General features: G+C 38.0%; 3 protein-coding genes and 1 long non-coding RNA gene across 8 annotated transcripts in view; 2 read left to right on the top strand and 2 right to left on the bottom strand.

Moving 5' to 3' along the window:
- ACC (acetyl-CoA carboxylase) overlaps positions 1–16,925 on the top strand; it is a 47,280-nt gene extending 30,355 nt beyond the window's left edge. For 3 of the 5 annotated variants that reach the window (XM_017611642.1, XM_017611624.1, XM_017611633.1), the window contains 16 exons: positions 7,239–7,605; positions 7,989–8,277; positions 8,739–11,394; positions 11,471–11,648; positions 11,722–11,993; positions 12,055–12,676; positions 12,751–13,053; positions 13,115–13,285; positions 13,349–13,777; positions 13,841–13,928; positions 13,990–14,166; positions 14,268–14,461; positions 14,523–14,933; positions 15,511–15,858; positions 15,943–16,077; positions 16,155–16,925. In XM_017611642.1, coding sequence (XP_017467131.1) covers positions 7,239–7,605; positions 7,989–8,277; positions 8,739–11,394; positions 11,471–11,648; positions 11,722–11,993; positions 12,055–12,676; positions 12,751–13,053; positions 13,115–13,285; positions 13,349–13,777; positions 13,841–13,928; positions 13,990–14,166; positions 14,268–14,461; positions 14,523–14,933; positions 15,511–15,858; positions 15,943–16,077; positions 16,155–16,292 — 6,778 coding nt within the window. In that variant the 3' untranslated portion in view covers positions 16,293–16,925. Of the gene's footprint in view, positions 1–1,361; positions 1,766–1,836; positions 2,645–7,238; positions 7,606–7,988; positions 8,278–8,738; positions 11,395–11,470; positions 11,649–11,721; positions 11,994–12,054; positions 12,677–12,750; positions 13,054–13,114; positions 13,286–13,348; positions 13,778–13,840; positions 13,929–13,989; positions 14,167–14,267; positions 14,462–14,522; positions 14,934–15,510; positions 15,859–15,942; positions 16,078–16,154 lie in introns of those variants that run through there. The other 2 variants (XM_017611659.1, XM_017611649.1) reach the window with 2 other exon arrangements.
- LOC108359713 (uncharacterized) lies at positions 4,817–26,097 on the bottom strand. Its single transcript, XR_001846978.1, has 4 exons — positions 26,018–26,097; positions 25,618–25,621; positions 5,016–5,021; positions 4,817–4,827 (listed from the first exon to the last, which is right to left on the bottom strand). It is a non-coding gene; the product is annotated as an uncharacterized LOC108359713 (long non-coding RNA).
- On the bottom strand, positions 17,520–19,083 carry CSN4 (COP9 signalosome subunit 4). Its single transcript, XM_017611678.1, has 2 exons — positions 18,379–19,083; positions 17,520–18,312 (listed from the first exon to the last, which is right to left on the bottom strand). Exons 1-2 carry the CDS (start codon positions 18,937–18,939, stop codon positions 17,650–17,652), a joined length of 1,224 nt encoding a protein of 407 aa, XP_017467167.1. The 5' UTR covers positions 18,940–19,083; the 3' UTR covers positions 17,520–17,649.
- On the top strand, positions 20,515–24,429 carry LOC108359694 (PX domain-containing protein kinase-like protein). Its single transcript, XM_017611670.1, has 8 exons — positions 20,515–20,893; positions 21,129–21,414; positions 22,424–22,844; positions 22,935–23,113; positions 23,185–23,424; positions 23,500–23,816; positions 23,877–24,099; positions 24,163–24,429. Exons 1-8 carry the CDS (start codon positions 20,792–20,794, stop codon positions 24,387–24,389), a joined length of 1,995 nt encoding a protein of 664 aa, XP_017467159.1. The 5' UTR covers positions 20,515–20,791; the 3' UTR covers positions 24,390–24,429.
- Positions 26,098–26,641: the final 544 nt, after the last annotated feature.

Here is a 26,641-nt window from a genome sequence, read left to right as displayed (position 1 = left end):
AACCTAAACCTAATACTTGACCGCATTTGTGCCTCAAACACCCCTCTGCGTTGTGTTTTCCGCTATAAAGTTAAAACTTTTACTATTTTTCTATCAAGTTATTCTATATCTCACTGGCTAGGACGCAGTGTTGCCGTCGCTCAAAGAACTTTCCCATCAAAATTAGACGAAAAAGTTACCAAATGTAAAGAAAAATAACCAACTTTTTTTATTAGATTAACAATTCAGGTCATCGCAAATTCTTTTATATGATACGTATAGAAAAAGTTTACGAGCCAAATAAAATCATTTATTTGCATTTTGAAAAGTAGATCCTTTCAAGGCTGTAATATGTAAGTATATAATTTGGAAAATCAGTCTTCCCGTATTACACGCATATGTATGAATGTTAACATCTTCGTAAACATTACCTGACTCTAAATGACGTTTTAAATAAGTACATATGTATGTAGGTACACAGTTTCCAACTTCTTTGTAAGAAACAATGAAATACCTAATCAGCGTGAACAACCACATTGTATATATTTTAAGATTAAGACTAAACAATTAAAAATTGGACTTATTGAACTATATCGTCGCTCAGCGCGAAATACCTCGTATACGCCAAATGTAGTTCCGCGTATACGATGGTAAATAAATTTTACAAAAGCGCAAAAAACCGATTTTTTAAAAACTGTGGAATGGTATTTTCACTGGACCTACTTGCTATAAGATTATTATTATTAATCTTAACTTAAATTAATAAAGTAAACAGTAATGGAAAAAGAATAACCAAATCCCTTTTTCATGTACTATCTAAGTATGTATTCATTGGAAGAAGTCTTTAGCCGACCAGGTATATTATGTATTCTGTATATTATAAAACCAATACATACATACATATGTAAGTAATTTTAATACATTCATTCCAAATATTCTTACTTGGTTTCACTGCTGGGACTGCCACTGCTGTTGCTACTCTCCGCAACCTCGACAGGTGTAGCTGGCCTATGTCAATTAAAAACTACAGTAAATATTAAAAAATAACCCAAACGGGAAAGATCTTAACAACTTCACAGGCAAGAAAAAAATAACCAAAATTGTTTAAAAGTAACCACAACGGCAACACTGCTAGGACGAATGGATAAGAATTGAGCCAAGAGTTTGTGTGAGCAAATCCAATTTTTTGGCAGCAAATGTTAGTTACGCGGTTTTGCAGAATGACGATACGCGGTTTTGTACTTTAAACGACGACATACATTTGTATAATATCTCAGCGCAGAGAATTCTCGGAGAGAGTGCGTAGAAAAATATTAAAGAATTTAAGAAAGAGAAGAAAAAAAACGCAATTAAACGAAAACATAAAATTGCGCCGACAAGACTGGCGGCAGTGAGTGGGCTAACAGCAGTGTAATAGGCATCTAGTGCGGGTGCAAGCAGTGGGGTAGAAAAGGAATTTCGTTCAATACTGTGAGAATAGCCGAACAGCGCGCACAAAGAACAAACAGTGCACCGATTTCTCATGCACAGAGTACCTACCTAGTTCGCTTGTGCCCCATCGCCTGATGTCTGTCATCTGTATATGCTGTCAATATTTTTATTTTTATTTTGCCATTTTATCTGCTGTGTTACGTGTTTGCTTCCGCTCACAAGAAAGTAAACGCAAAATTGGAAGTGCCTATTGATAATGTAAATGCGGGAGCGGTCAAAATATAAATATGCGATGGATACGCTTAACTACCGGCTTGACTAGGGGGCCAATTTCAATACTGACGTATCGCCACAGGTGATTCCAACAAAATTCTTTGCACTTGCTTTTAAATACAATATTACGTACATATGTGCATATACATACGTATGTATATATGTATAAACATACATACATCACTATATAAAATAAGTGTAAACACTACAGCTGATTGGAGCGCGCCACAACTATTGTCACCTCGCGCAGCAATAGTTGCTATGTAAAATGCTAACAAATAATATAGAAAAAATTACAGTGAGAATTTTTGCTGAAACGTGCTTGAATCATTCGTACATACGTATTCGAATTCAACGAAATTATACACCAGTAACGACGATATCGACATTGCCAGTTACTCTTGGCACTTCGTGAAGTGTAGTTTAGCATTTTTTTGTACTGAAAAACTACTGTCCACCTGCTGTAGTATATCGCAATAGTAGAATTTTATATAGAGCGCGTTATTCGTGGCAAAAGAAGGACTAAGCAAAAAACATTCATACATGAAAAAGTGGCCAAACATCAAAGTGTTAAAAATCCCGTTTAACCGTTTAAATTGCAATTAGTGTGGTTTATTTAATAAGCTCGTATGTATATGAGCTTATTGTGATTTTGAATGTCATTGACTTTCCTAAAGTGGCTATTTGAAATGCTTAAATCAACCAGACGTTTCACCATCGGTGAACCAAACGAGGATGAGTCCGGTTCGGAGATACCAGAGCGTCCAAAAACTCCAGTTCCCATCATATTGATAGATGATGAAAACAATGAAGACGAATCGAGTATACCTGACATTGAAATTGAGTGTGATTCCGTCTATGTTAATGCCGCCGACGTTGCTAACAACAATAATGGCATGACATTGAGCGGTAACTTATCTGAAACGAGTTTATTCTTGGCGGAGGAACCGAGGACTATAAAGTAATCACTGCGTCAAAATTGTTACTCATCGATTGGTTGATTTTGTAATTTTGTGGACATATCGAACATATAACACCACATACATAGGTGTTACATTTACCCAGTCGGACTTGGTTGCTTCCAAAATGTACTTATAGCACGATTATTTTTCCACTTCGAAGTAGTTCCAAAAACATAAGTTCTTTAATTTGCTTTTATACAGACGTGAAGCACAGCAAGAACGGTTCTTTAAGAAGGCAATTTTGCATGGGGTTTGGGATTGTTGTTGGTTTGGAGAGCTTTGTTTTTATTCTTGTTCGGATTTAGTTACCGAAGTCAAAGCACTAAAAAATGCTGACTTTAGTTGTGAAGTTTACATGACCTACAGACTTTTGGTGAAAAAAAGGATGTGATACTTTTTCACTCAGATATTTACTAACTTTCATACAAAAATTAAATGTACTTCAAATTTCTTATGAAGAAATTAGTACCTAAAAGGGCATTATTTTCGGAACCACATTCTGCACGGTCCGACTGGGTAGATACGCAATGTATGTATGTATGGATGTGTGTGAACAATCGGCGTCAATAAAAGGCACAGTGTGTTAATTTTGGTCGATTTAAAATTAAAATTATTGCAACTATTCATTCCATATACGTATATAAAATACTTCCAATTCCAAATTTAAAAAAATATATATTCGAGCAACGTGGCGTATGCGTAACACAAAATTTTATTCATATAAAAAATCGTTAATAAATTGAGTGTTCCCTAATATACCCCTATATAGCAGCTGCTATCCTTATCGATACGGAGTTAATAAGAGTTAGTTAGTATTGCACCGTTATTTCATTTTTCAACGCCTCTAAAATTTCTTCTTTCAAGTCCACAAAGGTTATTCTTGTCATTTTTTTTGTTCACTCAGAATAGTGCAATAGTTCCCTATAGAATTCAATTCCCTTCTGTTTTCGCGCACGTCCAGGTTTCGACCTTTGGGTTCAAATATTCCTCGACGTTCTCGGATTAGAAAGTAAAAAAGAGCTCAATATTATTTATGCATACATATATACAGTATTGGACATATCTATAGCACCCCCCTTTCAAAGCGATATTGTTTGCCACTTATGTTTAATTATTTGTTTTTAAGAATTTTCAATTAAAATACAGTTCATTCTCTAACAAAACCCATATAAACTCAAGTTTAAAACTTTTTAAAAGACCGCAAAAAAGTTCAACAAACTTTCCCTTAAATTTCAAACTTTTTTCTCAGAAGCTCTAGAATTTTTTTGAGTACACAGTTTTATAGCGCATTCAATTTTAGTCCAATAATGTGCAAGTTTCAAGTCGCTAAAGATTACCGTTGATTTTTTAGAATTTTTTTTGTCTCATTTGCTTCCATATAACGACTAAACACAATTTATTTTTATATGGCAGAAACCCGCAACATCCTCGGCGAAAAAAATTCTAAAAAATCAACGGTAATTTTTAGCCACTTGAAACTTGCACATTATTACACTAAAATTGAATGGGCTATAAAACTGTGTATTCAAAAAAATTCTACCGCTTCTGAGAAAAAAGCTTGAAGTTTGGGTGAAAATTTGTTGCACTTTTTTGCGGTCTTTTAAAAAGTTTTAAACTTGAGTTTATGTGAGTTTTGTGAGAGAATGAACTGTATTTTAATTGAAAATGCTTAAAAATAAATAAATAAACATGAGTGGCAAACAATATCACTGTGAAATGGGTTTACTTGCAAAAGTAGACTTAATCCATCGATCATAGCGTTTTCAACGCCGTTCAATATCTAATTTTTCCATATGATTATCGGCTTAGCTCTGCGCGAATTCTCATATTCTTGTGACCTTGTGAATGCATAACTGTGATTAATTTTTTTTATAATTAACGCTTAAGTCATTTATCTATTGTTTACCGGAGCGCGATACTCCGGGGTTTTTACTTACTGGAAAGTAGCTCTACTAAAAAATTATCCAGTAAAATTTGCAGCTTCAACTGTCATTTTTGCTTTCTCAATTTGGCCTACTTGTAAGTTTAGGCATACGAAAAGGCCAGCCAGTAAAATTCTAGCAAAATTATTACGAACTATTAAAAAAAAAAACACCTATTGCCAGTGTCCAAATCCTTCGTAATATCTCTACCAAACTTTTTACGTGTTTTTTTGCTCTGCGTCAAATTATCAGCGGACTTTCTTGCTCTCTTTAAAAATATTCATTGCTAAAAGTCTAAATAAAAAATAATCGCTTAAGAAAAAGACTCGACAAATCGTATATGGCAAAGCTTAATTAATAATAATCAGCCTCATTCCGACTCGACTAATGCATTAAAACGGAAAAACTTGGCAGCACTGCATAGTTCTCGACGGTTTTCGTCGTTTACTTATTTCTACACGACAGTAGACAATGCCAATGTTGTCGAGTCGTACAATTTATCCTAATTTACGACTTGCGCAATAGGGCTAAATATCTATAGTTCAGTAGTGGTCAGATAAAAGCAACCATTTTTAAAAATTTGTGTATTCGCATTCGTTTCGATATAAGTTTTCACCAAGCAATACAATAACAAGATTGGAAAACTGCTGAACAAGAGAAGTTTCAGGAATAAAACAAAATCGGAAGAGGCAACTTTAGATGGTTCAATGCTGTCCAACTGTTAGAAACGCCCTTGGGGCACACTTAATATAGATTAAAATTCGAATAACATTTTTTTTTATTTAACTAAATTTGAACATCTGTAAGATTTTTCGTACAGCAATTTTAAATATTTACAACATTTACAAATATTTACACTGTGTAGCCCACCTATAAATAAAATGCACCATCATTTTTTCCACGTAAAGCAGTTCGATAGTTTGCTACTGCATTATCATGAAGGTCCACTCCCGCATAAAATGATTGTAATCTGATATGCTTATTTATATTTTTTTTATTTTTATGATCACTGACTGGAAATATTTAATTGGTTCAAAAATTAAAAAAAAAAATTCAAGAGGTTCGGTACCGGTTCAAAATTGGTTGAAAAAATTTGTTACCCATACGCCATGTTGCACAAATATAATTTTTTCAGATTTCGTACTAATTCAAAACATTTTTTAAATAATGAATTGCAAATTGTGTTTGGTATTTAATATTAAGTAGTCTTGCCTGTTAACAAGACACATTCTATTTTACCCTCAATAAAATATAGTTGGTTACCTTTATCTGGTCGCTGCTATATGTACAAAGAAAAAAATAATAGATTGTGCATAGTAACAACTGCTAAAAGCTTTCTCGTTAAACCTTGGTTATCTTAATAAGTTTACATTTACATTTTTAAGCTTACAAATTTAAAACAAAAAAAAAACGTCTGACGAAAATCAACTATCTATTTACTCGCATTTACATTTGAGCATAATCTCAAAAATAATTAAAATAAGTAAAATTTTACGAGCTTAAAAAGTGCTGACTACAAAACTCACGCTGTGGAAATGAAATTATAAAGTGAATAGGCCCTTTTTCTAATCACTGCTAAATACCGTCACACTGTCTCTGTTGCTTACCATTTGCGTACGTTGAATGCCATTGATGGCCAGCTTATTACTACGTAACTAAACGGTAAAATAACCAGCTAAAAAATTTCGGCGAAATGTCATCTGCTCTCTCATTAAAGAAAAATATCCAGAAATTGCAAATTGGATGAACAGCTGATAAGAATATGTTTTACATTCAAATGAAAACGTAGGAAAATTGATCACAAAGTGTTACCCTAACTCAGTTTATTGATTAAACGAATAATTACTTACTTCTTACTAGTTTAAATAGTTGCATTTTAGGTTTTTTAATTTCCAAACCATCAAATTCAGTTTTGTGATTTGCATATATTCCAATCACTTGTTTTTAATTAGCTTTTTTCTTGTTGGCAAAATTTTTTCCAACGGAAACTAGCAACTTCCCCTCAAAATGAAATGTCACTTTAGTTCTCTCAATTTCCCCTACTTTGCCACTTTTTGCGTACGCAAATGCCAAAAGATGATAGTTTTTGATAACTATCCATAATTATCATGTACGCGAATGCAACTTACATATGTATGTACATAGCCTTATTTGTTTTCGTTTTCTTTTTGCGATTAACCAAAGTCAACACAAACTTTTAATGGCAGCGTAGCCAAAATTTTGTGTTTTCGGACTTTACTCTTTTCTGCTTACGTTCTTTTTTTTCTCCAAACAAAATTAACAACAAACTGGTTCGGTACGCGCATATCTTCTTTTGGTGTAAAGTTGCTTTTTTGTTTTTTATTTACTATTTAATCTACAACAACAACATCGCTGAGCGGCCGATGAGAGCATCTTGGCCACAGGTGATGGAGCAATAATTCGGCCAGCAAGTATTTAAACGCTTTAGGCATTATATGTACATATGACACACATCTGTAAAAACATACATATATATACATAAATTTGTATATGCGTACATTCAATATTTTGAGTGCACCTTGCTGGGCGAGAGATCTCGTTATTTACACTTGCATTTTCAGTTTCCTTTTGACTAGCAATTCATTTAGTTACATAGCACTACTTAAAGCACACATTTAATAATGCACAATCGTTTGTCTTTCGGTTTTAGGCCGAGCATGTCGCGTGGCACTGGGCTGGGGCAGGATCGCTATCAGGACCGTGATTTTCACATTGCCACACCGGAAGAGTTTGTCAAGAAGTTTGGTGGTACACGCGTTATAAATCGCATATTGATCGCCAATAACGGTATTGCTGCCGTGAAGTGTATGCGTTCGATACGTCGTTGGTCCTATGAAATGTTCAAGAATGAACGTGCTATACGCTTTGTTGTGATGGTCACACCAGAGGATCTGAAGGCCAATGCAGAATACATCAAGATGGCTGATCATTATGTTCCAGTGCCTGGTGGCGCCAATAATAATAACTACGCCAATGTTGAATTGATTATTGACATTGCACTACGGACTCAGGTTCAGGTGAGTGAATGCACTTAAAATAATGATTATTTACTGCATTTCATGAAGTCATACGATTGCACATCGCAGATTTTAACTGTGTAATAAGGTAATAAAACAAATACAAAAACAACGAAGCAGTCAGAGATTGAAAGCTCAGAGCTATCGGCGCGCAAGCTGCTGATGAATGCATAACCAACCGGATTATACTGTTTAAGCAAAGCAAGCAGTCTTTTGTTTACTTTATAAGATCACTCTAACATACATACGTACATATTTTCTCTACGTAGTAAGACCTTCACGGTCAATGTTACCACACTAGAAACAATTTATCAATCATCTAATTAAGCTATTGAAATAATTATTGTAATTTTACCTCTTTTTTTTTACCAAATTTAATCAAGGCTGTATGGGCTGGTTGGGGACATGCTTCCGAGAATCCGAAATTGCCGGAGATGTTGCACAAGCAAGGTCTAGTCTTTTTGGGCCCCCCGGAGCGTGCTATGTGGGCGCTTGGTGATAAAGTTGCTTCCTCAATTGTTGCTCAGACCGCCGAAATACCCACGCTGCCCTGGTCGGGTTCGGAGCTAAAGGCGCAGTACACTGGAAAGAAAATAAAGATTTCGAGTGAATTATTTCAACGTGGTTGCGTCAGTAACGCCGAAGAGGGTTTAGCAGCAGCCAAGAAAATTGGTGAGAATGATGGTTTCGTTTTTTTTTTTTTTTTTTGTTAGTAAAATTCACTTAAACTACTTTAAGTATACATATCGTCGATGTTTTTGCAAAACCGCCCATCGACCAGTTGCAAAACCGCCTAAATCGCCGTTGTGGCAAAAATTAGATTTGGTAACCCTGAAATCTAGTCATCGAGATTTATGCATAAAAATCGTTAAGTCGTTGTCAAAACAACAGATTTGTAAAATAATAGCTAGAGAAAATACAGCCTATCAAGGCAATGCCTTCGGAGAATAAACCGTTTTTTCGCTCTCCTGTAAAATTTGTTAGGCGGTTTTGCAATTGACTGGAAGAGATTTCAAATAAGTCCTTCTGAATTGATTACGCCGATATGAAACCAATTACATATGTACCGTTAATTACTTACCCATGCAGAGAATTAACTCTACCAATTTCCTCCCTTTTCCCTTCTAACTCAGGCTTCCCGGCCATGATTAAAGCATCTGAAGGTGGTGGTGGTAAAGGTATTCGTCGCGTGGACAATGCCGACGAATTCCCAGCACTTTTCCGTCAAGTACAAGCTGAAGTGCCCGGGTCACCTATATTCGTGATGAAACTGGCACGCGGCGCTCGCCATCTTGAAGTGCAGCTGCTTGCCGATCAGTATGGCAATGCTATCAGTTTATTTGGGCGTGATTGCTCCATACAGCGTCGTCATCAAAAGATCATTGAAGAAGCACCGGCGATTATTGCAAAACCGGAGGTATTTGAGGATATGGAGAAAGCTGCTGTGCGTCTAGCGAAAATGGTGGGCTATGTAAGTGCCGGTACTGTTGAGTACTTGTACGAGCCAGACGGTCAATACTACTTTTTAGAATTGAATCCACGTCTACAAGTGGAGCATCCTTGCACAGAAATGGTATCAGATGTGAATTTGCCAGCTGCCCAATTACAAATTGGTATGGGTGTGCCGCTATATCGTTTGAAAGACATACGTCTGCTCTATGGAGAATCGCCTTGGGGTTCATCGATTATTGATTTTGAAACGCCGGTGAATAAGCCGCAACCATCTGGCCATGTCATTGCAGCACGTATTACATCGGAAAATCCAGATGAAGGTTTCAAGCCAAGCTCGGGTACTGTGCAGGAGCTCAATTTCCGTTCGAGCAAAAATGTCTGGGGTTATTTCAGTGTTGCCGCATCGGGCGGTTTGCACGAATATGCCGACTCGCAGTTTGGGCACTGTTTCTCCTGGGGAGAAAATCGACAACAAGCACGCGAGAATCTTGTTATTGCGCTGAAGGAGCTTTCGATTCGTGGTGATTTCCGCACTACTGTTGAATATCTGATTACTCTGTTGGAAACCAATAGTTTCTTGGACAACAGCATTGATACTGCCTGGCTGGATGCATTGATTGCGGAGCGCGTACAATCGGATAAGCCCGATATACTGCTCGGTGTTGTTTGCGGCGCTTTGCACATTGCCGATCGTCAAATCAGCGAAGCCTTCTCCAGCTTCAAGACTTCACTTGACAAAGGCCAGATCCAAGCAGCCAACACGCTGACAAATGTAATCGATGTAGAGTTGATCAACGATGGGCTGCGCTACAAGGTGCAGGCCGCCAAAAGTGGCGCAAACTCTTATTTTCTGCTCATGAATAACTCCTACAAAGAAGTTGACATTCACCGGCTGTCCGATGGTGGTCTTTTGATTTCATTCGAAGGCGCATCGTATACCACTTATATGAAGGAAGAAGTGGATCGCTATCGTCTGATAATTGGTAATCAAACATGTGTCTTTGAAAAGGAAAATGATCCCTCGCTTTTGCGCAGTCCATCCGCCGGCAAATTGATTAATTTGTTGATTGAAGATGGCGCCCATGTTTCCAAGGGACAAGCCTATGTTGAGATTGAGGTAATGAAGATGGTTATGACGCTCACCTCTCAAGAAGCCGGCACTGTGTCGTTCTTGCGCCGTCCGGGTGCAGTGCTAGAGGCTGGTTCACTTCTGGGTCATTTGGAATTAGATGATCCATCGTTGGTAACTAAAGCACAGCCATACAAAAATCCCTTCCCACAATCGGACAACTCGCCAGTGCCTGAGAAGCTCAATCGTGCGCACAACTTGTACAAAGCAATTTTGGAGAATACATTGGCCGGTTTCTGCCTCCCCGAGCCGTATAACGCACAACGTTTGCGTGATGTCATCGAAAAGTTCATGTCCAGCTTGCGCGATGCTTCATTGCCTCTGCTCGAATTGCAGGAGGTGATCGCCTCTATATCGGGCCGCATACCTGTGTCTGTGGAGAAGAAGATACGCAAATTGATGACGTTGTATGAACGCAACATAACCAGTGTGCTGGCACAATTCCCATCTCAACAAATTGCCGCTGTCATCGACAGTCATGCTGCTACGCTGCAAAAACGTGCCGACCGCGACGTGTTCTTCCTAACCACTCAGAGTATTGTACAGCTGGTGCAGCGCTATCGCAACGGCATTCGGGGACGCATGAAGGCTGTCGTACATGAATTGTTGCGCCAATACTATGAAGTCGAATCTCAGTTCCAACATGGCAGCTATGACAAGTGCGTGGGGTTGGTACGTGAGAACAGCAAGGACGATATGCAAAAGGTCGTCAACACCATCTTTTCGCATGCGCAAGTTTCGAAGAAGAATTTGCTGGTGACGCTGCTCATCGATCATTTATGGTCATTTGAGCCGGGCCTAACCGATGAGCTCGCCAATACACTGAGTGAGTTGACATCGCTGAATCGTGCCGAACATTCGCGTGTCGCTTTGCGCTGCCGACAAGTGCTCATTGCCGCACATCAACCGGCATACGAGTTACGTCACAACCAAATGGAATCCATTTTCTTGTCGGCGGTGGATATGTACGGCCACGACTTCCATCCGGAGAATCTGCAGCGACTGATATTGTCCGAAACGTCGATATTTGATATTTTGCACGATTTCTTCTATCACACGAATCGTCAAGTTTGCAATGCTGCGCTCGAGGTTTACGTGAGGCGCGCCTACACATCCTACGAACTCACTTGCTTACAACATTTGGAATTGTCAGGTGGCCTGCCACTTGTACACTTTCAGTTTTTGCTGCCCACCGCTCATCCTAACAGGTAATGTACTTCACTGTTTGCTTAGTTAGACAAATGGTTTTATTGGAACTATTTTTTTTTTTGTATGCCAATACAGACTATTCCCCCGCATGGTGCAAGACAGCGGTGAGCCTGTGACCAAAGTACTTGGCTCATCCTTCATGCGTACCGGCTGCATGGCTGCCTTCGGCTCATTCGAACATTTCGAAATGCATTCGGATGAAATTTTGGATTTGTTAGAGGATTATGCATCGCCTGCCTTTGTGAGCGCTAAGGTAAAGGTCTCATAGCATTGTTCTTTGTGTGTTCTAACCTAAAAAACACATCATTGCTTCTTACTTTGCTTAGATTTTGGAAGCCGTCGAAGCCGTCGATTCCATTTCCGATGGGCGTTGTAGCACCTCCATCAATGTCTCCCTTTCGGACCCCGTTACACGCGCAAATGCTGTGGAAGAGGCCAAGTCTACCGAACCCATACACATCGTAAGTGTCGCAGTGCGGGACAATGGCGATATGGACGATGTACAAATGGCGCATATTTTTGGTAGTTTTTGTAAACTTCACCGTGATGAACTCTTCCAGCGCCGCATACGTCGCATCACATTTGCAGCATTGAAGAAGTGAGCGACATGTTTCCATTTCATAGTTTTACCTATTTATCTTTTTAAAATCTTTGTATAGACGTCAATTCCCTAAGTTCTTCACATACCGCGCACGCGACAATTTCGAAGAAGATAGAATATACCGCCACTTGGAGCCAGCATGTGCTTTCCAACTTGAACTTAATCGCATGAAATCCTATGAATTGGAAGCCTTACCAACTGCAAATCAAAAAATGCACCTCTATCTGGGTAAAGCCAAGGGTACGAAGGGCAAAGAAGTCACCGACTATCGTTTCTTCATACGTTCCATTATTCGACATTCGGATCTCATCACCAAAGAGGCTTCATTCGAATATCTACAAAACGAAGGCGAACGCGTGTTACTCGAATCAATGGACGAATTGGAAGTGGCCTTCTCGCATCCGCATGCCAAGCGCACAGATTGTAATCATATTTTCCTAAACTTCGTGCCAACTGTTATAATGGATCCAGCTAAGATTGAGGAATCTGTCACCAGAATGATAATGCGCTACGGTCAACGTCTGTGGAAATTACGTGTGCTGCAAGCTGAGTTGAAAATGCTGATCCGACAGTCACCACAAGCGCCAACGCAGGCCATACGCTTGTGCATAGCCAATGACTCCGGCTACTTCTTAGATATTGCTATGTACACGGAAGTCACGGATCCAGAGACGGGAATTGTAAGTAAAATATACCGAAGAGCAATGTCTCGAACACATTGCAAATGAAATAAATTTGGTTTTGTTGGTTTCAGATTAAGTTTAAGGCGTATGGCGAAAAACTGGGCTCACTGCATGGTCATCCAATTTCCACGCCCTACATGACCAAAGATTTTCTGCAACAGAAACGTTTCCAGGCACAACAAAACGGCACAACATATGTATACGATATACCCGACATGTTCCGTCAAATGACAGAGCGTCACTGGAAGGAGTACTCGAAAGCACGTCCCACCATCGACATAAGAATACCGGAAAAAATTTTAATTGAATGCATGGAGCTAGTGTTGGATGATGATAATCTCATTGAGATGCAGCGTTTACCTGGCGAGAATAATGTAGGCGTGACGACAATTTTTTTTTAATTTCTAATTTTCACCGTTTTTTTTCTAAACGTAGTGTGGTATGGTTGCCTGGCGCATTGTGCTGGCCACTCCCGAGTACCCAGAGGGACGAGAAATTATAGTGATTGCCAACGACTTGACTTATATGATTGGTTCGTTCGGTATCAAAGAAGATGTGGTCTATAATAAAGCGTCGCAGTTGGCGCGCAGCAGAAAAGTGCCTAGGGTTAGTAGCAGCAGAGTTAGTATTTATCATAAACTTATGTATTTGCCTTCCAACCCGAAATAGATTTACATTTCGGTGAATAGTGGTGCGCGTATCGGTCTCGCAGAGGAGGTGAAATCAATGTTCAAGGTAGCATGGGAAGATCCCGAAGAGCCAGACAAGGGTTTTAAGTATATTTATTTGACCACGGAGGATTACAGCAAAATTGCTAATTTGAATTCGGTGCGTGCAATACTCATCGAAGATGAGGGCGAACCACGTTATAAGATTACCGACATCATTGGCAAAGAAGATGGCTTGGGTGTAGAGAATTTGCGCTATGCCGGTTTGATTGCCGGTGAAACATCGCAGGCGTATAACGAAATTGTCACCATGTCTATGGTGACTTGCCGTACCATTGGTATCGGTTCGTATGTTGTGCGTTTGGGTCAGCGTGTCATACAGATTGACAATTCGCACATTATTCTAACTGGTTATGCAGCACTGAATAAGGTGAGCAGGGAGATTTTTTTTATATTTGAAAAAATGTGCTAACTTCTATTTATTGGACTATAGCTACTTGGACGCAAGGTATACGCTTCCAACAGCCAATTAGGTGGTGTACAAATTATGTACAACAATGGTGTCACACATAAGACTGAAGGTCTGTTATTGTTAATATTTATAAAATGGAATCATGTTAAACTTTTACGTTCCCCACACAGCTTTTGATCTCGACGGTGTGTATACTCTTCTTCAATGGCTCTCATACATTCCAGCATACATCGGCTGTGATGTACCGATTGTATTGCCAAACGATCGCATCGATCGTTCAGTAGATTTTATGCCAACGAAATCGCCATATGATCCTAGGTGGATGCTGGGTGGTCGCGTGAATCCCGGTAATTAACAGCATAATAAGTTCTATTTGTCAACTCTTCTTCAATATATATATATGTATTATTTTCGACGTACAAATAAATTACTCTCTTCTTTTCTGCAGCCAATTCAAGTGAATGGGAAAATGGTTTCTTTGATCGTGACAGCTGGGCAGAAATTATGCAGCCATGGGCGAAAACCGTTGTCACAGGTCGGGCTCGTCTAGGCGGCGTACCAGTTGGTGTCATTGCTGTTGAAACGCGCACAGTTGAGGTCGAATTGCCCGCCGATCCTGCTAACTTAGACTCTGAAGCGAAGGTACGACCAGAGCATTGTCTCATACAATGTCGTAATACATTAACGTATTAATCGTTTTCAGACACTTCAACAAGCCGGACAAGTCTGGTATCCAGATTCTTCTTATAAGACAGCACAAGCTATTAAAGACTTTGGCCGCGAGGAACTCCCATTGATAATATTTGCAAATTGGCGTGGTTTCTCCGGCGGTATGAAGGACATGTATGAGCAGATTCTTAAATTTGGCGCGTACATTGTGGATGGTTTGCGCGAATACAAAAAACCAATTATTATATATCTGCCACCAAATGCCGAGCTGCGTGGTGGCGCCTGGGCTGTCTTGGATTCGCTAATTAACCCACGCTATATGGAAACCTATGCCGATCCAGAGGCACGCGGTGGTGTGTTGGAGCCAGAGGGTATTGTCGAAATCAAGTACAAAGAAAAAGATTTACTAAAGGCGATAAATCGCTTGGATACAACGACAATTGCGGTAATATAAAGAAGAAAATAAACTAAATGTTTGCCATAAAATTCTAATTTCATACATAAGTATATCTTGGTAATCTAAGCAAAAGTCCCCATGTGACATTCACTATTTCATTCTTAAATTTTTTTTTATGTAACGCTAGTCCATAAGCCGCCAAGCGTACATACTCTCTTTAACTTTGCATGGCAGGGCTATAGCAAAAGCAACATGAAAAAGGAAGGATTTCAGCATCCCCTAGTACTTTTCCTCCTCTGATTGCGTATCATTTATCTTTTGTTTCTTTGTTATAGAGATATAAAAACTAATTGGTGAACAAAAAAGCTTACGGCGGCATATTCAATTCAATTTATACTGTATTTGGTTATTAATTAACCTGACTAAAAATTATTATACTCTAGTGTTTTATTATTGTTGTAAACCGAATAAAAAATGTAACCACGTACCCAAACAACTAGATAACCAGACAGCTGGAACAGCCACATTATTATACATTCATTTTGACATCATTAGAGCGTTTTGTATTTATGTTGGTGACTTTTACATACATTTAAGCATTTGCTCCTTTAAATCTTATATGCAGCTCCAAAAAGAACTGGAAGAACTAAATACTGCTGGTGACAAAATCAAAGCCGCTTTAATTGAAGAAAAACTAAAGACACGCATCTCGCAACTCATGCACGTGTATCACACAGTGGCAGTACATTTTGCCGATCTACACGACACGCCTGAACGTATGCTGGAGAAGGAATGTATAAGCGAGATTATACCATGGCGCGATTCTCGACGTTTACTGTACTGGCGTCTGCGTCGTTTGCTACTGGAAGATGTGTTTATTAAGAAAATAATAAGAGCACAGGAAAGCCTTTCGGTGGGACAAGCAAAACAAATGTTGCGTCGGTGGTTGGTTGAAGATCGAGGCGCCACGGATGTAAGTTTATTTATTTAGGGCAAACTAACCTGTATAATATACGTATTAAAATATCGCGCGATTTACGCCATCTTTGTTTTGCAGTCGTATATTTGGGATAAAAACGAGGAGATGGTGCATTGGTATGAAGAACAAAAACGGCCAGACTCTGTTGTTACAAAGAACATAAATGCCGTAAAGCAAGATGCGATTATCTCGAAAATTAACGAAATGCTTGAGGTAAGTACATACATAAATATAGTTACCCGCATTTCACTGACTAAGTCCTTTTTTTTAACTTATTTTGCTTATTACAGGATTGCCCCCATGTTGCTTTGGATGCTGTGGTAAGCATATGCCAAGGCCTGACACCAATGAATCGTGGTGCAGTAGTACGTACTCTGGCACAATTAGATCTGAATGAAGACACGACGGCATCGAATACGCAAGGATGATATCGCGTATAATAGAGCGTTAGGGAAAACGCTTACTTGCGTAGATTCTAGTTTAGTAAAACTGTAAATAATTTAGGGAGCACAAACTGGGGTACCTTCTCGTCATTGCTTGGTCATCCACACTTCATATATGAATACGCAAGTTGTTTTAATTTAGTTTATAACGCACGTTTGCTTTATTAAAAATGAAATAGTTAATGAAAAACGTAAATGCATCTTACGAAATATTGTTTATGCATTTCCTGTTCATAAATATCATAAGGAAAAGAAAAAGAGCAGCAGTACACATGTATGTACATAACTATGACTAGTTGAAAGTTTCTTTAGATTTGTTTGATAATATATAAAACAGTGCATCGGTGTTCAAACTACGTTTGATATATAATTAATTTAATAGCACATTTTTGAATTGTTAAAAGAAATAATCATTAAACAACTATTTAGTAATAAAAACTTTCAAATACATTCATACAAATATACAATAAAATATTTAGCTGTGTAACAAGTGTGAATTATCGAACAAAAGTGGATGTATCTATTGTAAATTTTGCTATTTTTAATGTATCCACAGCCAATAAGATTATATCTAGCCTAAGGCTGGTGTATCAAGTAAATGAAAATATAAAATTGAAATTTTCGTATTTTTAATCTACCTCAGAGGCTCGACGCCTAGGTTGGGTTAGCTTGGTTGATTCGTGAGATTTCACGTAGATTAACAGCTGCCTGTCGTGGAAAATATTTAGAGCTGCTACAGACTCAGTAGCCTAGATATCGGTCTGCAAAATGCTGCAACAGTCGGGGAGCTTGTGTGGCGGCGACTCAAACACGAGCTCCTCACCAAAGCTCCACCGATTGCCAGTTTAGGTCCGTCCGTAAAGAAATGGTAATCTTAGCGATTGGAAAGGAAATACAGCAATCCGTGTTGTTCTTGTGGTATTTTTTTTTTAGCTGGCTTGAGGGACGGATTAGTCTGATTTACCGGCCCAATGCCTCAATTAAAGATGCACAGTTCCGCAAGCCTTGACACCCTCCTACCTTTTGACCTACGTATGTTTTTCGGACCCATGTCTTGCCGAGCACTTCGTTCAAGCGTACGTATAAGGCATTGAGGATTCTTATCCCTTTAAATTCTCCATAATATAGTGCCATTTTTAAGTGGACAAGCTAGTCCTTGCCATTCATTTAAATCCAACAAAAAAAAATATTTATGAAGAGGATTTTTAAAAATTCTGGTATTAAGGTTTGCAATTTTATTAAATTCAATGCTACAAGCGATGCCTTCAAAACAAAGCGGTATTATCGCAGTTACAAACACAAGTAAAAAGTATTTATAGAATCTCCGTTAAGACTAGTCAAATCAATTCATAGAATCCAATGTATTCGTCATCCAGTTTGGCTCAGCCGCTGCAATCTTTTCAATAATAGAATTCACTTGATAGCACAACGATTGAATTTGACGATCCCATTGGGGCAGCACCTCGCGGCTTTCGAAATGAACAAGTCCTGAAATTTGATCTATATGTCCATTCATACGTTCTTCGGTAATCATTTGCGAAGCAATATTTTCAGCTTTCGCAGCCGTTATATCCAGCAGTGCACCCAATTCTTCAAATGTAATATTGTTATACAATTTACTAGCGGACAGCAAGTTGTGTTCAAATACCGCACGATCTAATATAGAAGAACCGTCAACTGTAATAGCTTTTTGATGCGGCTGCAAGAGAGCTTCGAATTCCTTGAGCTCTGAACGTCTTATAATACGATCCAAATACATTTTTTCCAATATAGCATATGCTGGCAATTGTTGGCAACGTTCGTCTTTGAAAAGTGTGGCTAGCATACGTGAGCGCTGTTGTCCAGCAGAAGCTAGTACGGTGCAAATAAGAGCACTCCTCAATGCATCCATGCGATCGCTTTCACTCATCGTTTTGCGGTACGATAGCTCGTTATAACGTTGTGCTGCTTCAATAAATTTACGACGGTAGTCTAGCACATGGGCATAACACTTTTTGTAGAGCACCTAAAGAAAGAGCACATTGAATTATGAAAATTATCATATATGTACATATGTAAGTCATACCCTTACCTGCAATTCTTCATCAGTGGTCTCTGTCTGTAACAAAGAAGCGCGATTTATATAAAACTCTGCTTGTGCAGAATCATCATCCTTCAAGTAGAGGCTGGCTATTTTAAGGTAAGTTTTTAGTTTGTAGCCCACCGGATATTGTTTTTGCCCTGTTTCCAGTGGAATACCAACTAAAACATTGGCAGCATCTCGCCATTGCTGATTGCGCTCATAGATATCAGCCAAATGCTGGCGAATACCGGCTACTTGCTCCTCAAAGGAAATGACTCGTGGCTGCACCTTTTCCAACGTGAAGTGCGACACTTGTCGCGAAATATCATCGGACAACTTGCACAAAGAGTTGCTGACATCATTAAGTATTTGTCGTGAAATTACCAAGCTGACATGCTCATTGACAATAGCTTCTACGAAGAGCTTAAGCGTATCCACCAGCTCATTCCCAGTGTTATTGAGCACCATTACTAACAATTGCCGGTACTTGTCTGCTTGCTCTTTGTGAGTGCCAGAAAAGTTGGCCAGGGCCATTAGCTGCGTACGCAAAGCACTAGTTCCGATGGTCATTTTAATGGAATGAAACTCCGCGAGTTTTTTACAAGGTGTCCACTTGAAAATTTGCCAGTAAAATTCCCCGTTTACCTAATTTGCGTGAATACTTCTTATCAAGCGTATTCTTCGCTGAATAATTAATAACAATGTTGCCACTTGTGCTAATCCCTTACTTAAAATTTAGGGTGACCAGAAATAAATTTTTATTTTGCAGAATCCAGTGGCCGCCAATTTGCAAAATATACCACACAGAATGTCTGTCTCATTAGGGCTGATCAGGAAGTTGCGGAAATAGTTTTCTGGCACTTCCTTCTGCGAGAAATCGAAAGGGGCACAAGACTTTATGAGCAGAGGTATTGAAGTTGAACGAAGTGGTTCATCTGTTTATTAACCAATTATACTACATCTTCTTTTGGAAGTCCTCAATATGCTTTGAAAATGAACACAAAACGATAATAAAATAAAAACCTTGAAAGTATTAACTTTTGCTTACAGTGCACGAGTAGCTCTAAGGGATTGGATTTTATTAAATGTGGCCTGATTGAGGCCGCATTCATGCACTTCTCTTCCTCTTAAACAAATAATTGTGATGAACTTGATTTTAATCGCACAGCTTGTTTACAGCCGCTTGCTGGTTGTCCAACTGTCATATTTCGATTATTGATAACTCTACAGCAACTGACGATAATTGACATCCGTAATACAAATTTTCTTTCCAGTTGCGTTGCCAGTTGGCACCCGAACCGTGGTTGCGTTGATATCCGTAATAGACCCATTAATTGTGACTGTCGCTAGAAGAGGCAGCATATGAAGAATTGTTCACAGCAGTGATGCCAGATTGTGGGTAGTTTCCCTATTTGAGGAATATTTTGCAACAAAAATTATTAAAAGGGAAAAAAGGGACTTTTCAAATAAATAAGTGATTTTCTTCTGATGCAGTTATTGTTGCATAATTGATCCAAATTTAAGAATATTCGACATACTTACGTAATTAATCTTTCTGAAGATGTGATGTGGAATGAAATGGTATATTATTGTTAAAAAGTATAAGGACAATTTCGAAAATTTTCTTACGTTAACCAATTCAAGCGCTGAGTAAGAAAGAATCTTTTCAGTTGTAACTGATGTTTCATGTAAAAAGCGGAACAAATTATCTGATGAAATGTCAAATTGCACATGAATGTGCTTCAATTTTTAAGTCACCAAAAAATTCTTTTAGGCCCTTAGTGAGTGAGAAAAAAATGGAAGTGAAAAAATGAATGAGTGAAAAAAATGCAGAAAAAAGGGTTTTTTCTTAACAGCGGTCGGCCCCCAGCAGGCAATGGCAAACTTCCGAATGTATTCCTGCCATGAAAAACAGCTTCTCATAAAAATACACTCGCCATTCGGAGTCGGCGTAAAACTGTGGGTCCCTCCCATTTGTGTGACAGCATCAAGCGCACCCCACAAATTGGAGGAGAAGCACATAATTTGTGTAAGCGCCAATCTATTATTATTATTTTATATGAATTTTACTTCTTTACTACTGGAACATGTGTATATTTAAATTCGTTGGGAATTTTGTGGGATAAATTTTCAAGATGTGGGTAATTGAGGAATTTTTTCCCCATTTTCGTGGGATTTTTAACAGAGAATATGTGGCATCACTGGTTCACAGCAATTTCCTCGCAGATGTGATTGTACATTTTGGTCAGCAGGTTTTCCAATAAACTTTTCCAATTTAATGATTCCTGAAATTGTTTGATTAAATACTGATAAAACTGTGAAAATAAAACCGATAAAAGGGTTTGGCTGCGTAAGCACGCCTGGAATGGATTAAAGGCTTTGAACATGGATCCATATTCGAAGTACACTATTTGGATGACCAATGGCAATATTTGAGAGACCTTTCGGTTATAATCATAAACTCGATGATACACAGGCCATAATTTGCGTAATTGAAACAGCACAGGAAGTGAACGGTCATACGGTAATTAAAACAAATTTTAATCAAATTGAAGATTTCAATATTGCACGTACATTGTATGCACAAGTGCATAAGTCATAGAAAAATCAATAGTATTTGTCGCCGTAAGGACGAAAAAGAGGATGAGGGGTATAATCAGACCATCAAGCAAAAAAAAAAAATATCTGCTTATACCTACATATGTCCATTGAAAACAAAGAAGTAAATAACGTGCACCAACATTATTTTTTCATTTTAGGAGTATTTACTGCGGTTGCAGCGGGGCACTAATAAGGAAAACTCTTGGAAAATTTTGCGCCGCTACAATGACTTCGCCGAGTTGCACAAATGCCTCTGCATTTCAGGTATCGATCTGCCCATGCCAGGCAAACGGCTTTTCGGTAATATGCGGCCAGATTTCATAGCTGAAAGGCGACAAGCATTACAGATTTACATAAACGCAGTTCTAATGAATCCCATTTTGGCATCATCGTTGCCGGCCAAACGGTTTGTCGATCCGGACAGCTACTCTCAATCCTTTCATGGTAAGTTTCTAGGTTATGCTTTTCTGAAAGTTCATAATTGAATATGAGTAACTAGGGAGTCATTAATGTGATTTGGATTAAAGTAGGAAATGTGATAGGGCACACACCCAATCCCATATGATATATTGAATGCGTACAGCGCGCGCATTTGTGTATACAAAAATTATTTACATTATGAGAAATATTATATGCATTGTATATGTATGTACATATGTACATGTATTTAGATGGTAATAATTGCACTCGAACTTGGCATATCTACGTATGCAAGTGTATTTTATATTCCAGGAGCCGAAGTTTGTAGGTATGTTGTTTTTGCGATTTTAATGTCGAAACGAACACGTCATACTTGTAATATTGCAACCCATTATGAGCATCTGTTGCTTTCTGCGTATTATGCAAATGTACATACTACATACGTATATATGTATAATTCCTCGCAAGCCTATAATTTGATAAGTATGCTCACAGAACTGTGTACCTGCAAATTGTATGAATTGATTACTTATTATTATATAGCCTATTTTTATGAAAATGTTTCTAGGTGACTAGCTTATTTATAGGTTAATTAAAACTACATGCGCTTATATTAAACTTTACACGATCAATGCAAAAGTCTTATTTTACATTTTTTCGGAAAAGCTTTATTAGTTTTTAATTTTCTATTAGTTGACTCTCTCAAAGCCATATCTACCAAATTAAAAATTTATAAATGCACAGCGTATTCATATAAACGCGTAACCGGAACGACCCAGATTTATATCTGGCCAAGGACTGTCACTCCAGCATTACTCCCCAAAATCTCTTTGGGGAATTTGTATGCTGTTACAACAACAACAACAAACGCGTAAATGCCTCGTAACTGTGTAAACCTCGTAAATAAACCGGTTTTCCGTACACTATTAAACAATTTCACGAGTTTTACGTGGATATGAGGCTTTTACGCGTTTAGATGAATTGCCCTATTTATGTACATATTTTAATATCATTTTATCATTCCTATATTTAGATCAGGCTGTGCAAAATGCCATGCTATGCTTGCGCAGCGAAGGTATTTGGACATTGGGTAGCACACTTGGGCCAATAGGTTGGCGATTACGAAAACACTACTTCAAAGTATCACCGAAACCACCGGAAAAGACTGGAAACAAGTTACTTGTGAAAAGTGGCTCGCAGTCACACCAAGGTAAACATTTTGCAACGTCGAGTAGTAATGGCGGCGGGGGCGGTAGTAGTAGCGGCTCTATAGATGGAGGTAACGTGGATCCATCGGAGCTTGTTTTGGAGTGGATCGAATATGGCCCCGATAAATATGTAGACGACAAGGAACTGGGTAGCATTTTAAAAAGTCTAATGGGCTTGCAGCATCCTCACATCGAAACGATTGTGTATGCGGCACATAACGAGAACGGTAGCATAGTTGTGCGGAGGTAATAATGCAGTACAATTAATATTGCACATACATATATAGCTGTAACGCAGGTGTATTAACAATTTGTTTTTGATCATGTTTCTTATAGGTTTTACAAGCAAGGCACTCTGAAAGATATACTTTGTATGGCCACGCCAAAAAACCCATTTCTTAGTAAATACGGCAATCCAAAGGGCAGAACTGCACTCACCATGAAACAAGTAGCGATCTATGGACGTCAAATATTGGAGGCTTTAATCTTTATTCATTCTAAGGGATATCCATACGGTATGTTAAGCCAAATATCTGATTCGCAATTCTATTTTTGGTAATGCATATGATTCTCTTAATTTGACAAGGTCATTTGCACGCTGGAAACATCGTGATTGTGGATGATTGTGTTAAATTATTGGATATCGAAAACTATCTACTAGGCGTGCCCGCTTTTTATCGACCGTTCTTCGTACAACATAGTAAAATTCATTCTGTGGAAAATATAGATGTGTACAGTTTTGGTCATGTACTTTTCGAAATGGCCATGGGCTATCCCTTGCAAGAGTCTGTAGCACGCCAAATCACCGAATGTCCCGAAACTTTAAGTGAGTAGTCAATACGTTATTTACATATATATGTATGATTTTATAGAGGCAAATTTTCGATATTTATAATTGCAGAGAACTTATTAGAGAGTATATTATCAAAAGAAGCGGTAAGAGCTGGCTTACCGTCGCTACAACAACTAATTGGCCACCAGTTCTTTGCACAGCATGCAAGTAGTGCTGCTGGCGGGTTTAGCTGCTGTAATGAAGATTCCAGGAGGACACATTTTAAATTGTCGCTGAATGCTAAGGAAATTTTAAAACAGGCTGCTCAAAAATCTGATTTAAGGCTGCGGGACGAACAAAAATCTGTAAAAAATCAAAAGCGCATTGTGCGTGTGCAGGAAATGATGAGTTCAGAGGAAGAGAAGCGAAAATCAAAACAAAAAGCGGTTTGTAATAAAAATAAAAATATTATTGATTAATATATGATTAATTTTTTTTTCTTATAGAAACTTGAGCATAAACAGTCAAAATTGAAGCAACAAGGATCGCTGCAAGCAGGTAACGGGCGGCTATCACTATCCGCTGCCAGCGGCTCTGCTGCGCTCACCGCATTTGCTAGCAGCACCAGCGGTGATACTGCACCGTTCGAGCGAGCTGATAGCGTGCTAAGTATGCATATGCCAAGAGAATTAAGTACAGCTGCTACATCCCAATTTGTTGATATTAAATGTATGTCAATTAAATTTAAAATGCCTTTGTAAAATAAAATAAAAATATTTATTTTCACACTAGCTCCACCCTTTGAGCAACAACAAAGCACAGCACACGAAAAGCAGCAGCAACAACAACATTCTTCGTCAAAGCAACCTACCTTATTAGCAAATGTCGAACGCCAAGCGTCGTCGCCAAATATTTCAATAGACACTGAACAAGGCAGTGAGCCCACGCGCTCAGCACTCTTAGAGTCAATTTGTAAATTCAACCGTGGCTCATTGCGAAAAGTCCGTTCAAATGATTAGTAAATAATAAAAAGCTAACGTAGCTAACAAAAAAAAAAAACTAAATTACAAATAAGCCGCAAGAGTGGTGAAGAGGAGAACATTGGTCCTTTTCATATTGTTTTATGCACAACAATTCCAGCCAAATTCAATCACCACCTCCAGAAAAAGCTTTTATAATTAAACACACTTTCTAAAATGCAGCATCTAAATTTTAAAAATACTTAAGCAAAAACAGTAAAAGATAATCAATATATAATGTAATATGAATTTTACAAGTGCTACTACAAAATATCGATATAAAAAATGTTATTTAACATCCATCACATGCGTAATATCATATATAGTGTTTCACTAAATATTTAACAAATCGTAAAATAGTGTGTACATCTTTGTAAAAACATATACATATGTGTGATGTTGTTTTGTAGATGCGTCTGTATACACTACATACCTACCTATTTGTCACAAGTAAGCTAAAGCAACAGTATAATAAGGTGTGTATATGTCTATGTTTAATTCTTGTGATTTCTTTAAAACAATGGTAGCTAATATAGGGGTATATTTTCACACACTCAACCACAGGAACACAGCAAATGAAAACTGCGATATTTGTTTTTGACTAGCTAAATAGTACCGTTATAAACTTTAAACGATTTGAAAATTTTCTTTGAGTAAAATTAAAGTTCATGTTTTGTTCGGGACTATGACTGAATCCATCATAATTAGACCGATTTTCATAACTAAAATAAGTTTTTGTGGCAAGTCATTTTTTATTTAATAACGGCTTTCAATCAAGTCCACCAATTATTGGGTTGTTTTGTGACTATTTCCGTACCATTCTTCCAGGTTATACCAGAGTTAAGTTCCAAGGATTGCGCCGAGTGTCGCAAAAAATAATGGCGATATTCTATGGCACTCACAACCGACTTTATTTGAAGTGGTTTTTAAAACATTTTTTTATCAAATACTCTTCTATACTATTCGGTCTTCACCATACCGTAATTCGATTCGAGCTGTCTGCTTGCACAAGCGATCACTCAAAGCCTAGCACCTTTGAAATTTGAAGCTCCTTTAAATCGATTAATTATAGTATAGTAATATGGTCATTCCTTATCTTTTTGGACTAAAATCTGAAAAGTGTCCAAATGCCAGAGCGTAAGCAAAATGCGCTCAAAAAAAAGAGAATAACAGGGGAAAGTAAAGGAACACAAAAGACGAAATGTTTAGTCCAAAGAATGGCAACAACGAAACTAACATCAAACAAGAATAGAAATGTATGTTCAAAACACATTCACACAAGCACAAGCACAATAAACACTTACTATATCAATTATTTTTTGCCTCCTTCCAATTTCAATTCACTTTTTTTTACTTTTTACATTATTCTCACTTTATGCGTATTCTTTAATTTCCGTTAATTTGCATCTATGTAGTTGAGTTTGACACTTTTCAAGATTTTGCCAGCAAAAATTCTTCTGACTAAATCTGACTACTTCGGACTGAAGATTCACTCTCACTGAGTGTTGTTCTCTCATTGTTGCTGTCATTTTCGAGTTAAGGAACGCTTTTTGGACTAAATCTGACTACTTCGGACTTTTTCTGACTATTTCTGGGAGATAAGGAACGCAGCTAATATGCAAATATACATATTTATGCCTATTACGGTATCCGACGGATGCCATCCGCACGGATCTAATCCGATTCGAACTGTCATAACAAGCGAGTGAGAAGAATTAGATTCATGAGAATGGGATCCCTTGGAAACACACCTATTCCGGTCCGACAGATACCATTCGCACGAATCGAATCCTTCGCACTCGCTTATTCCGACTGTACGAATCTGATTAGATCCGTGCGGATGGCATCCGTCGGATACCGTAATAGGCATGAATATGTTGGTTTACTTTTCGTTGGTTTTCAAGGATTTCATTTCATTTCAGGCTCATTTATCGAACTGAAAAGTCAAAACTTAATTTCGGATTACTTATAAAATTAACTGTCAATAAAGGAACACAAAAATAGATGTCGGCTAGTTGAACTATTAACAAAATGTTTTAAGTGTGGCCAAAATTCGGTGGCAAAAGTCTGTAAATTTAATTAAACGAGGACAGTAAGATATAAATTACCTGCATTGGATTGTTTAAACTAAATACAAAGTTAAATTATTCTAATAAATTTATTATATCGGCTTAAAAAAGGTCATAAAACGAATAATGGTTGCCGTGCCAAAAATTATGTCTGACACTTATACATAAAAATAATAATATGTA

The sequence above is a fragment of the Rhagoletis zephyria genome, unplaced genomic scaffold, assembly GCF_001687245.7.
Source record: "Rhagoletis zephyria isolate East Lansing unplaced genomic scaffold, Rhagoletis_zephyria_1.1 Rzeph_scaffold_00013, whole genome shotgun sequence".
In the NCBI taxonomy this organism is placed as follows: Eukaryota; Metazoa; Arthropoda; class Insecta; order Diptera; family Tephritidae; genus Rhagoletis; species Rhagoletis zephyria.
Note: the sequence above shows the minus strand (reverse complement) of the source record. Positions and strands in the feature narration are given on the sequence as shown.